At 37.3% G+C, this 12932-nt stretch overlaps 1 protein-coding gene across 4 annotated transcripts; it reads left to right on the top strand.

Moving 5' to 3' along the window:
- The first annotated feature begins 1176 nt into the window (after positions 1 to 1176).
- LOC112190979 lies at positions 1177 to 4835 on the top strand. 4 transcript variants are annotated; one of them, XM_024330495.2, is made up of 4 exons: positions 1177 to 1311; positions 1744 to 1873; positions 3198 to 3298; positions 4496 to 4835. In XM_024330495.2, exons 1-4 carry the CDS (start codon positions 1276 to 1278, stop codon positions 4607 to 4609), a joined length of 381 nt encoding a protein of 126 aa, XP_024186263.2. In that variant the 5' UTR covers positions 1177 to 1275; the 3' UTR covers positions 4610 to 4835. The 4 variants fall into 4 exon arrangements, with proteins under 4 accessions (XP_024186263.2, XP_040369271.1, XP_040369269.1 ...); XM_040513337.1 differs by having other exon boundaries at positions 4493 to 4835; XM_040513335.1 differs by having other exon boundaries at positions 4326 to 4835.
- Positions 4836 to 12932: the final 8097 nt, after the last annotated feature.

Genomic DNA, 12932 nt, shown 5'->3' with positions numbered 1-12932 from the left:
AGTCCTTCCTAATCATCAAATTAGTTTTCTTGAAAAGGATTGAGTTGGAAATAGTGTGCAATCTCGCTGCATGTTGGTTTTGCTGAAAAGAGAAATGGGGAAGCATTCCATTAATTGTTTCAGATTTTGTTTCAGTTTTGTCCACTCACTCTAATGGATTTTATATGTTTTCCCCTGGGCCCTTCGTTTTCAAATGCCTAGATTTCAGATTGGCCAAGATTGCGTCCAGGAATTAGAGACTTTGGAATCAACGCTTCCGTTTTGTCCGTAGGTTATTACTTAACCTACCTTGTATAATATCAGCTTAGCTATTAGTGTTGCTCTGATAACCCTTTTTAAATTTGGAGAATGCTTTTGTTTGAGTTGATGTTATCATACTGAGGTTGTGATGGAATTCGTACTTTCGGATTGTAACATATGCTCTTGGAATGTAAATATTGGGATGTATCTTTGTGTGTGAGTTTAGTTTTACGCATTGGGATGTAAATATTGGGTTAGCTCATTTCAGGGGAGGTTCTGCCGATTTTTCGTCAGGATTTCCTAAGAAATGGGTCCCGCAAGCTCGTATCCGGGTTTAGGGGTGAAACTTGGGTCGGGTTCTGTCATTTATATACTACAGTTTTCAATACACATACATATATATTAAGAAATAAACATAAAAACTTTTATAATAGTATGAACATTGCTACATATACTGCATTAATAGTACATGTATTTTAAGTAACCTAGTCAAAGATAGTTAAATAACCTAGTTTTATTGAAAATTGCTAAAACTTGATGTTATATATACAAAAGAAAGCTATAATTAGTAGATGAATACAAAGTTTATGACTATAAAATTCAAAACTTAGTTTTGTTCATTCTAATTTATATTATAAAGAATTAGTTGTTCTAAAGTTGGTAATACCGAAAACCGAAATACCGAATTTGGTAAATATAATTAAAAACTGAAAATTTTGGTTGTTAATTGGTAACTCAATTTTGAAACCAAAAGCTTTGATTTTGAAATTGGTAATATTTATAACTGATTCGAACTGACCGAGTGACAGCCCTAATTTTCTTTGTTAGCCCCTATTTATAAGAAATTGAAAAGATGATTTTGCGTTTTGCCTTTGCTTTTTATTTATTTATTTTTTCCACAATTTCAGGCTGCCGTTGGTATATGAAGATACCAATGGCACCTCCGTGTTTAGGCAATAGAAGACACCACAGTGCTGGAATAGAAAGGAGAAGATCCCGGGTTGTCAGTATTGAGTAACAGTCATAAACCATACAATGAGAAATGAAGATTTACAAGCAGCGGCAGGGAAGGTCAGTAAGTTGAAGCAGAGCTGTTAGTGGTAGTAGCAAAGATCATATTGTCAGTATTGGTGGGTGGGTTTCTGGTGTTGTTCTTATATATCTATGACAAACTGATATTGAGGCCTAAAAAGCTAAGATCAAAGCTCCAAAAGCAAGGAATTCGAGGGTTTATTGATTGTTCCATGCTCCGTTGCTCTTAGAACATTTAATGTGTAATTTTAAATGAAAGGAATTGGAATTCATAGACTGAAATCTATGGGAGATATAGAGTTACAACCTGCACTCTGTGTTTCTGAAAATCCCCAACTGAAAAACACCAAAATGGGTCGTCGTTTTGGTTTTAAATTTTAATAAGCATAGGTCGACTTCTGTACCCTATTCATAAAGTCGTTTGCTTGCTTTCGTTTTGTTGTTCTAATCTTGCTGCAATTATGAGCTCAGGTTACAATGATGATGGTGTCAAGGTATTTCAGGCGAACATTGTTTGCTACAGCCAAATCAGAACCTTCTGGTGCTGCTTCTATGGCTAAGATGACGGCTCACAACCCACTTGAGGAATTCTTTGAAGCAGGTAGGAAGCCTGATAAAGAAAAGCCAGTTGTATATGGTACATGCTTTTTGTTTCCATTGTTTTCTGTTGTTCAGTGCATGTATGAATTGTGGGTTTTGGATTTTATACTTAACGAGGATCAATTGAAGAAATTTAAAGTGCAAGGCAGAGGTTAATTAGTTTTGCTTTTCAAATAGTATGTGTATGCAGACCTTTTGATGACTCACATTAGGATTGGAAATAACATCATTTCAATTATATACTTTTGGTGACTAAAAAGAATCTCAATACTGTAAGGTTGACAGTACCTGGAACTACAATTTAAATTGCTCGCAAGATGATTTTCACTCTTTTGCTCGCAAGATGATCTAGATATTGCAAGGTTGGTAGTATGCATTTCACTGACTGCAGAGTTTTATTGTGGTCAGTAGAATCTAGAATCAGAGCTATAGAGGGTAAAAGTATATCATGTGGGGGTCAAGGAGTCTTCTGTCGCTATTTTAGTTCTTTTGATATTTAGTTGTAACTATTAGACCAATTAGAGCTTAAATGCATTTCATAGATCAATTTTTCTATTAATTCTAACTTCCAAGGGAATCAAAGTTGCAATAGAAAAGATGGTCAAGTGTCGAATGTTGTGATTATCATATAAATGCTATATGGGTTTATCAAAGTCAGAAGATCCCCAAGATAAGGAACTTGGTTGCAGTGATACTAGGGATTACACTCTGTATTAGTGGGTGATCTGCATTCTTAATTGAACTTAATACCTGGCTTTATGAAATTTGGTCCTTCTGCAGCATGAGAAATTTTATTTGCGATTATCCAACACATTTTGCATAATTTTAACTTCTAAAATTGATTCTCTAATGTCACGTTGTTCAATGTATTTCCACAACACTCTTTTGATGCATTATGTATTGCTTTAGTGATAGATATTTAAGCTACTTCTATTTTTGATGCTTCAATTGTTATTAGGTCTAAGTTGGAAGACATCAAAAACTGCGTCTAAAGTCTTGGGATGATCTCAATGAGCTATGGTTTGTTTTGATTCTTTCTTTGTATTGATGAGGTCTTACTTGGGGTAATTATGCTGAAAATACAACAAGAGTGAATGTATAGTCATTCACTGTATGACCATATTATGTATAACTTTTAAAGCATGCATGCTGTTGGTTATGCAAGTCACCATTATAGTTATTCATAATAATTCCATAGCGAAGGAAGATGCACACAGTTGATAAGAAACTTATACAACAGAAAGCAAATTAACATCAAATAGATTCCTCTTCAGAATCTATTTTGGATTGATTATGTATATTTTTTTTTGTCAAATTGTGTTTAGATTTGGATCCTCCCATGACGTGCCGGACCCGATTTGTTATCTCAAGCAATCCAGAAATAGCTGGTATTGTCCCAGAACCAGACATTGACACTTATATGAAGGTATGACGTTTGATAATAGTAAATTTGGTAATAACCGCAAAAGGGACTCCAGTTTCTCTAATTTTACCAGTTCCTCTTATCAAAATGCTGTTATCTTTATTTCACAGAGTGAATGATTTTTCAGCTTCTTAAAGATTTGCCGTATCTTAACTCTTTCCCTCCTGCTCGATTATAGCTTTATAATGCTAATTTTTCATTTTCTTTCGTATCTGTCTCTTTCTAAGTCAGTGAATTGTACTTATTGTTTGATTATAACAGTAGTGACAATGAAGATTTGTGTGTTTTGGTAAATGGAGCTATTAATCCTTCATTGCTAAAGTCATGGCTTATGATCTCATCGTTTACATGTTAACTTTTTTGTGTGTGAACAATTCTGTTTATGTTTTTTTTTTTCGTAATGGATGATGTCCAAGTTAATGGATTTATGTGGACCATTGAGGATGGAATTAAGAAAGCTGAGAATGGAATTCTGTTGGCATTTTCTATGGCAATGCTTTAAAGCCTTCTCTTTAATTCTCTGGTAGGTTTCTTGATAATGTTCCCATTCTAGCTTTCTTGATATTTTTAAGTTTTCAAGCTAATTTTTGGCATAACTGATCTTTCTGTATCAAAGTTGTGTGGGCTTTTCCATTTGCTATAGGATAGATAAATGTGGCAGTTGATCTTTAGGGAAATTTGAAGAGACTTCTTCTAAACATGAGCAGAGTAAGTTTTACATGTGAGTAAACATGATTGACTCTTCAAGTGTTTCCAGGGTCGTGCCTCACACCCTAATCTAAATAGCTTTCAGTTCTTCGCGAATTTAGGATTTAAAATTAGGAACTCTACATTTGCTACGTGTTTTCCATGTTAGAAAACCTTAGAACAGTGAATGAAATTTGTTTTGCTATATACATTAGAGATCTTTGAAAGGATGATATGTACAATGCATCGAATTAGTTATCTTCTTTAATCTATAGGCATTAGAACGTAAATTATAACCTTAGCTCATTACAATAATGCATTTGTTATTGCCTATCTGATGAAGGTCAAGAATTGCTGTCATCCCATTGGAAAGACTGAAAATTTTGTTCCACGTTGTTCTTTCAAGCTATACCTTATCCAAGTTTTTGATCTTCCCTTCACATTTCTGTTTAAAAATACAACCTCCCATACTAACCAACATTCCATCTATTCTTCAATGCTTCAACATAGAAGTGCACAAGAACAAGGCAAGAGCACACCAAAATCTCCGCAGATACATGCCAAACAATATTAAAGGCCAAAACTCCAATGACATCTACTTTTTGCTCACTACATGGCATCCTCTGAACTACAATGACATGAACCATTTTTTGAAAAGCTAATGGTTTTGCACTTTTGAACAATGTCAATTAGCAACCACTGAAGCCATGAAAATCCTTTTTGCTCCCTGCATGGCAATATTTTGTAATGAAATCAGACTAATCATTTTTTGATAAACCAATGGTTTATACATATGATGCATGTACAATGCATCTCCTAGACCTAGGGTAAAACAATGTATTCTGTTATTGAATGAATGCCCCTTTTATATAAACTTTGTTTGAACTAATTGTCCATAATCTGAACATAACAAATTTGCCTCGCAGCATCACGCAGGGGTTTTTCTTAGTAGGTATAGCAATTTGTCACTTGCGAAACTTAGGCTCTGGTAGGGATTATGGCTTAGAATTTTCTCTTGTAGACCAAAACTGTAGACAATATTTGTAGGCCATTAAGAGTTTCTTTGATAATTCATATGTTGTGTTCTTTACTAAGAGCAACAAGAAGACCACAAATTTCAAGCACATAGTTAGGTTTGATATACTAAGTTCCAAGAAAGAGTGATGCATTGCGAAGATAAACATACATTCCTAGTTAGCAAGTCCTGTAACTGTAGCATTATAGGCTGTAGTGTTCCCAAAGAATGCTGCTAATATTGGACCTTTTTTCACTTTAGATGTCACTGATCAAACTTTACATCAGTGTTCCCAAACAATGCTGCTAACATTGGAGTTTTACTTATGGATGGCGCACTGGCGCCTAAGTGGGCAGGTTTAAAATATTTTTTTTGGTCAAATACTAAAATTAATGACTTTTTTATTTATAAATACTCAATATATACTTTTTTTTTTTTGATCGGGTTAGTTGTTAGTAACTCACACACCCATGCAGTGGTATCCCAGCGCTAGGACACCTGCACCGACATTGCGGCGAAAGCCTGGCAAAGCCAGACTAATCCACTGCACCGCAGACGCACGAACCCAAAGGGTCCCTCAAATCTGCTGGCCACGGGATGGAGCTGGGATTCGAACGCTAGACCTGGGGGTTTCAGACTAGGCCATTCGACCAACACACCACACCACGTGGTTATACTCAATATATACTTAACTTTTTTTTTTTTACTATGTTTTTAATCAATTATATATACTAGTATTTATAGTTTTTTGTTTGTTTTAGTTGCACTATTTTATATGTTGTATAATAAAATAAAGGGTTAATGCTCATACACCCCAAATCTGGGAAAATACTTCTCATACACCCCAGTGTATTATTTTTGTTCCCTTTTACACAACTTTTTCTCACTTTCTTTCCTACCTACCCCTCTTTTCAAAATCACTACCATTAGTACCCTTTTTCTTTGAAGTCTTGATCTGTTAGAGTCTGCATCTGCATATGTCTCTTTCATAAAGTTTATATATATGTTGTTTTACGAAACGTGGTGGGCCCATCAGAGTTTGTTTCATTTGAATATATATATGAAGCTGACAGTCATCCTCTAATTCGAAAGGTAAACAGTACAAATTACTATTCATAATTTCAATTGTAGACAGACTTGAGTTGGTAGCTATATGCAAACAGACTACTAAAGAACTGCATAAAGAGAGAGAAAAACTGAGAAAATTAAAAACCTATCGGGACAGCCTTGATAGAAAATTGAATCTCCCAATTACTGGGATATTATTTATAGACTTCAGAACTAGAATCTATAAAATAGAAGAAGAGATAGAAAATCTCCTATATGTTCTGGAAGAGGAACAAAAACCTCTGAATTATTTGAGCATTGGTTAGATCCGCACATCACTGGTATCAGAGCTTGTAAAAGGCTCAAAGGAGAACCCCTCCATAATGGGGACAATGTCAGAATTGTTATTAGAGAAAATAAATTCTCTACTGAAATCTTCTGATGAGAAATATCAGAAGCTGTTACTAGAAATATCTAGATGTCAGTCGACACTAGAAAAAGTACCTGCTATAATCCACCAATTGGAAAGATTGGAAAACAAACTGGATTATATCAAAAAACTTCCAAAAACGGAAGAAGAAAGACTGACAAGTGTCAGTAGAAAAATCAAAGAACAGCAAAAAACGCTGGAATCTATACTGAAGGACAAGAAATTGCCTACAGTAAAAAAGAAGACTAATGGGTTTAAACCATTAGAGAAACCAGACTCAAATCGTGTTCCTAACATAATTTTTCTGGAACCATCTACTAGTCAGTCTAGTATCCGGTATGAAAACCCGGAGAATACAGAAAAAAGAGAAATGAAGATGTTAAGCATCTTTGGAAAAAGGAAAGGAGTTCAACTCCTAAATTTTGAAGAATTTGAATACAATGAAATCGAGCATGAGGTAAAAAACTCCTCAATTCCAAAGCTAGATTTCAAACAGATCTACAGACGGGGAACATTTGACCTGATGGATAGCCATTATTTCAAAGTACTTGAATTCACAACCCCCTCAACAACAGGAGAAACAGATCTCTTGATGATCACCCTTGCTGAAGTTGCCAGAGCACAAGCAAAGCAGTACCAATTTATGCACATTGGAGCAGTCCAAGTCGGCATAAAACTGTTGGCAAGAGAAGGCATCAACTGTTCAGTCCTATGTGTCCTGCAAGACAACAGATTGACAGATTTTCAAGCTAGTCTGTTGGGAACTCTAGAAGCATCACTATGCAACCAGGTAGCATATTTCAATTGCTTCCCCAACTTCTCCACCAGCTTGAAAGATGCAGCCCACTGTCTCAGACTGAGAGTCAAGACAGACGGGATCTCAATGAAAGAAGAAATGCAAGAATTGGCAATAGTATACAGAGTGTACTATAAACTGATGAGCACCACAGTGGAACCAAAGACAAGGATCTCCAACATCCCTGGTCTCACTACTGGATTCCTCACCAGCCAGAAGAACCATTCACAGCAGATTCACAAGGTTGCTTGGAATGAAGTAACTTTTCCTCTTGAATGGAAACTGTCCGGTCCAAAAAAGCTGCCGGAAAGAGCAAAAGCAAAGATCTACGAGAGTAGACGCACTGGAGAAATCAGCCTCAACTTTGATGATCACAGAAAAAGTGATGTCTGTCCTGAGAACATCAGGATAAACAGCAGTCTTCTGAGAAGAAGCTACAGCACCAGAGAAGCCGGTGTCAGTGGTACAAAACCCACTATTGAAGAGCCAATATCGGAAGAAGATTTGGAAGCTGATCTATGCAGACCAGTCCACATGCTCAGAGCTGAAAGGCTCTATGATCTTTACAAAGAAGCTGAGAATTTTGAAAGTCCTGAACGATTAGAAAAACTAATCGAGGAAATGAAAGCATTCAAATGCAGAAAGACAAGAAAAGTCTTTCCTTACCAAGATGTTGAAATGGAAGAAGGAGGAAGCTCCAGAACTTTCATAAAAAAAGAAACAAGGGAAATGAAACTCCCAGTTCAGAAAGCCCCCACGGGTAAAAAAGGAGAAAGAAATTCTCAAAGATTCGTCCCCGAGGACAATCTGCCAAGAGTTCCGATCACGAACTATGGCATCTGGTTGAATCTAGACAAGAGTCTAGACAAAAGAAAAACCATTGACCAATGGGTAGATAGCCTGATGATGGCTTCTGCACTCACCCTTGGAAAATTTGAAGCACCAGATTTGCAGGTGTACTATGAAACTACTCTTACTGGAGTGGCAAAAAAGTACTACCTATCTTTCAAAGAAACTGCCAGAGGAAGAGACTGGCTTGAAGAGATAAAAAATTCAAAGTCTCCGTATGATTTTGCAGTACCCCTGTACGATCAGTTCTGTGGAGATCTCTCAAATCTGAGTGAGAAAGCCAAAGAAACGGCAAAGTCGAATATCTATGCTCTCAAAATCTGTGATATAAGATATTTCGAAGAATACCTGAATGAGTTTCAGGAATATTACTGTACAATTGGTGAACTAGAGAATACTGATCTAGTTAATCTGTTGCACATGAAGCTCCCTGAACCATGGAGAACAGCTGTGAGAGAAAGCATAGCTGAAAAACCAATTGAAAGATTTTCAGTTGGAGGAATCGCCGACAGAATCCGGCAACTACTGAAGGAGCAATGCAAAGCCAATCTTAGAGGTAAGATGGCCAAGAAGCAACTCAAAGGAGTTGAAAATTTCTGTTATGGAATACTGGATATGCCCACAAATTGGGGATGTCATGACTCCAAATTCCACAGAAAGAAGAAAAAAGAAAAATATTACTCTAAAAGATTCAAAAAGAGTAATCAAAAGAAGAATTGGAGATTCAAGAAAAGCTCCAATTACAAGAAGCAACAGGATGAAGATCCAAAAAAGAAATTCTTCAAGAAAAAGAAGAATACTCAGCAGCATAAACAACCTAGCAAGAAAGCTTGCAGATGTTGGTTGTGTAAAGCTGAAGGGCACTATGCCAATGAATGCCCGGAAAAGGGTAACAGATCTACTAAAGCTCTCTTTGAAGAATATGAGCAAATAGTAGAGGTAGCAAACATGAAAGGCTACGAAATAGCCTATTATGATGATGAAGATGACGACATGTCAGTCTACTCTGCCTGGTCTGAAGAAGAAGAAAGTTCATCAGAAGAGTCTGAGATTGATTCTGAAGTCGAGTACTTCGAATCCAGACAAATGAATGTTTTGAAAGTCAAAAATTGGGAAGAAAGCAAGACAGAATCCTTCATGTCTTCTTATCAGGTCAACCCTGGTTCATTCGTCTGTGACTACTACTTATGTCACGAGAAGAATGGTCTCCCTATGTTCTGCGAAGAGTCTAAGAAGACTTATCACAAAGAATGCTTCATAGCTGAAGTAAGAAGAAAAACCAAGAATGGTCTTGTCAGCCAATGGATTGAGCAAGAATATGAAGAGTATTTCGCTGAGAAAAAAGCGAAAGAAGTTGAATCTCTGTTCCAGGAAACCATGGAACAAACAAAAGGAGTTGCAACAACTGTGTTCCAAGAAACAACCATGGAACAACCATCTTCCTCAGAAATAAAGGAAGAAATCATCGGTGAAGAAACGATCGATGAAGACATTGAACTGGTTGAAATACCAGAAAAAGAAGAACTGGTGAAACCACCAGAAACTGTTCATCTCTTAGAACGACAGGAGGATACTGATACATGGGATCTACTTGGCCAACCATCCGGCAAGTTTGATTATAAAGTCAGATACGACCCTCTGTCATGGTTCAATGATCCAGAGATCAAAGAGATAATTCCTACAGACTGGGATGATACAAAATCAGCTAGTTGTGCTGAATCACCCACTCAGGAAAATGTTCCAGAAGAATGTAAACCATTCATTCCTCAGGAACAAGCTCAAGAAAATGAGCTTCACCAATCGAAAGTCGTCTCTACAAGTAGATACAGCAACTACATAGAGATTGGACTCAAGTTCCCTGATCACAGGAAATATCATCTACATGCTTTTGTAGATAATGGATCAGGATTTACTGTTGCAAAGAGATTTGCAATTCCAGATGAACTCTGGAACGAAGACAAGAAAAAGTCAGCTACTGGTGTTACATTTGATGGAAGCCATCTCACCATGATGAAGGTAGCAAAAAATGTTCATATCACCATTGGTGGAGGAACATTTATCATCCAGAATGTTTGGCAATCTGAAGGCCAAGGATCTGATTTCTTGTTGGGCAATGACTTTATTCTCCAACAACGATTCATTCAGGATGAAGAAGCGATAGGCTTCAGAAAAGGAGAACGGGTGTTCTGGGCAGACCGACTCACACATGCATTCAGTGTGGTAGGTCCCGGTTTTACTACTCACTATCAGAGATCGCAACAGAATAGTGGTGATCTTACCCCCTACAAACCCAAATTTCAGCCCATACTCCAAATCAAACAACAAGAAGAACTGCTTGTTGAAGAATCTTCAGAAGAAGAAGAAGAAGCTAGTAAAGATGAAGAAGCTGGTTTCATCCACGAGCACAACCTCAAGCACTTTCAGAACAAGCTTGAGTCTCAACAAACTCCCACTCTTGACAAAATCAAGAAACTACTCGAGCAGAATGTGGATACAAATCCTCAGAAGTTTTGGGAAAAAGACCCAGTGGTCTGTGAATTGAGATTGCATGACATGAACGCTATCTGCCATGTCAAAGCTATTCCTCTATACAAAGAGGAAGATAAAAAATAATTCAGAAGTGATATTGAAGATGTCACGCCCCTGATTTTTCCAACAATAAAAATCGATATATATAATCCCATAATTATACATGCGTGAATATTCAGTCATCAATACAAATACCTGGAACATCTTTCCCTTAAAACAAGTACTTACTGATACACTGAATCATCCAAGATAACATACACTCGCTCCACAGAGTTATATATTATACAAATTTACGAATTTAATTGACATCACAATAAAACGTAAATGCTCCTCAGAGCTTACTGCATAGCGGAAGTCATATATTGGCAAAGCCAACAAAAATTGCTTCCTACCCGTTCTGCTGCCAACAAGCTCTTTCAGCTTCAGCCACGATTTTCCTGACCTGCAGGATTAGCCCCTACACCATTTACAATGGTGCACCGGGGTTGCCAAACAACAAACCCGGTAAGCTTCTTCAAGCTCGTATGAGTAACTCATGAACATCAATCAACAACTCACATCAATCTACTTAAGGAAACATGCAGCCATGAATCCTTCTAACGTTTCATATCCTTTCCATAGAAAGGACAACATGAGTCACCACTATGACCATGCTTTATTTGCTAACTTAACCATCAAGTAGCAATTCAAGTCTCATCTAGACAATTAAAGAAGAATGCCATCTGAACTCTCCTTTAAGCCGCGAACCTATGAGTCTCAAGCAACCTCGACTGTTACTCCCATAAGCTATCATGGCATATAAACTAGAACCCTATTGAAATTGTAATCACTCGTCCTAACCAGAACGTGATTACCTATTTCCTGCCTTGATCACCATCTGTGATCTATCACCATCTGTGATCTGTCACCATCTGAGACATATGATTTCAGACTCCGTCTAGTCAGGAAATCAACATCAAGGTCGCCATCTGCAACCTGTCACCATCTGTGACCTATAATCATTAGACCCCATCTGGTCTCAGCTCAACCATTGATCACCATCTGTGACTCATGATCTTCAGACCCCATCTGGTCATGAAGTCAAACATCAAGGTTACCATCTGCAACCTGTTACTATCTATGATCTATCACCATCTGTGACGTAAGATCTTCTTAGACCCTATCTGTTCTTAAGGTCAACGTTAAGTAAGTCGCATCTGACCTAAAAACGTTACAAGCACCTAGCTTCGGCTTTCCTAATCCTTGCTCACCATCTGTGACCCTTGGTACAAAGACCAATACATCTAAAATGAGTCACGCTTGACTCAAAATATAACATTAATGCTTAATACTTTTCAAACAATAGAAACATCTTTTCTATAATATCGTTTCCTGAAAAGTCGCATTTAACAATAATATGAACACCATCATGCATATTATTATTCATCACAATCATTCACAAGGATATATATATTTCATCTAAATATATATATGTAGTCATTCGCTCAGGAATGCCTACTAATACCAACTATAGTTTGCAGTTAAATGATTAACGCCAAAACAATAATGGTACTTCTGTTCATAAAGGTCCTTGTGAGATTTACTCACCTCGAATTCCTGCTGCGTCTTCAATACAGAACCGAACCAAAACTATCACCAACCACTCGTCTGAATACTTCGTCAAGTACCTAATCACATATGGTTCCAACTTAGTAATGATTCACATTTGTTTTAAGTTCGAAACCCCTGTTTTTGAACTAAAAACCCCAAAGTGGTGCCAATCGAGGCAAAACCACATCCGAGACCTCCCAAAGTCTTCGGAATACGTCCACGATCGATGTGACCAAAGCACAAGTCGATCGGACGCTCATATCTTCACGGATCGAATAAATTCACCGATATGAAACGACAAAAATCATAACAAATCCATACGAACTCCAAAATTTTCATATTATATATCGAAACGCTCGTATCGACGAGTAGAAGACATATAATACCAGAAACAGTTCCTTAAGTGGCCGGAACGCCGCCGGAACGCCACCACAGACGGTGGTGCACCGCCGCCGGCCAAAACTCAAAATCTCACAAAACTCCCAACATCAAAAAGCTTCATCTAAGCATGCTTGTGAACTTTCATAACTGGATCGAAGTCAGAAAACAAGCTTAAGGGATCGAAAACTACCTCACAAGCCGTGAATAGTAATCCAATCGGTGTTGATCAAATTTTCACGTAAACCGGTCGAAACAAACACCAAGGATCGACCAGGGAGCTTGTTCTGAACTCAACCCAAGAAAATCGAAGCCG

Source organism: Rosa chinensis, chromosome 2 (genome assembly GCF_002994745.2).
Source record: "Rosa chinensis cultivar Old Blush chromosome 2, RchiOBHm-V2, whole genome shotgun sequence".
NCBI classification, from domain to species: Eukaryota; Viridiplantae; Streptophyta; class Magnoliopsida; order Rosales; family Rosaceae; genus Rosa; species Rosa chinensis.
Note: the sequence above shows the minus strand (reverse complement) of the source record. Positions and strands in the feature narration are given on the sequence as shown.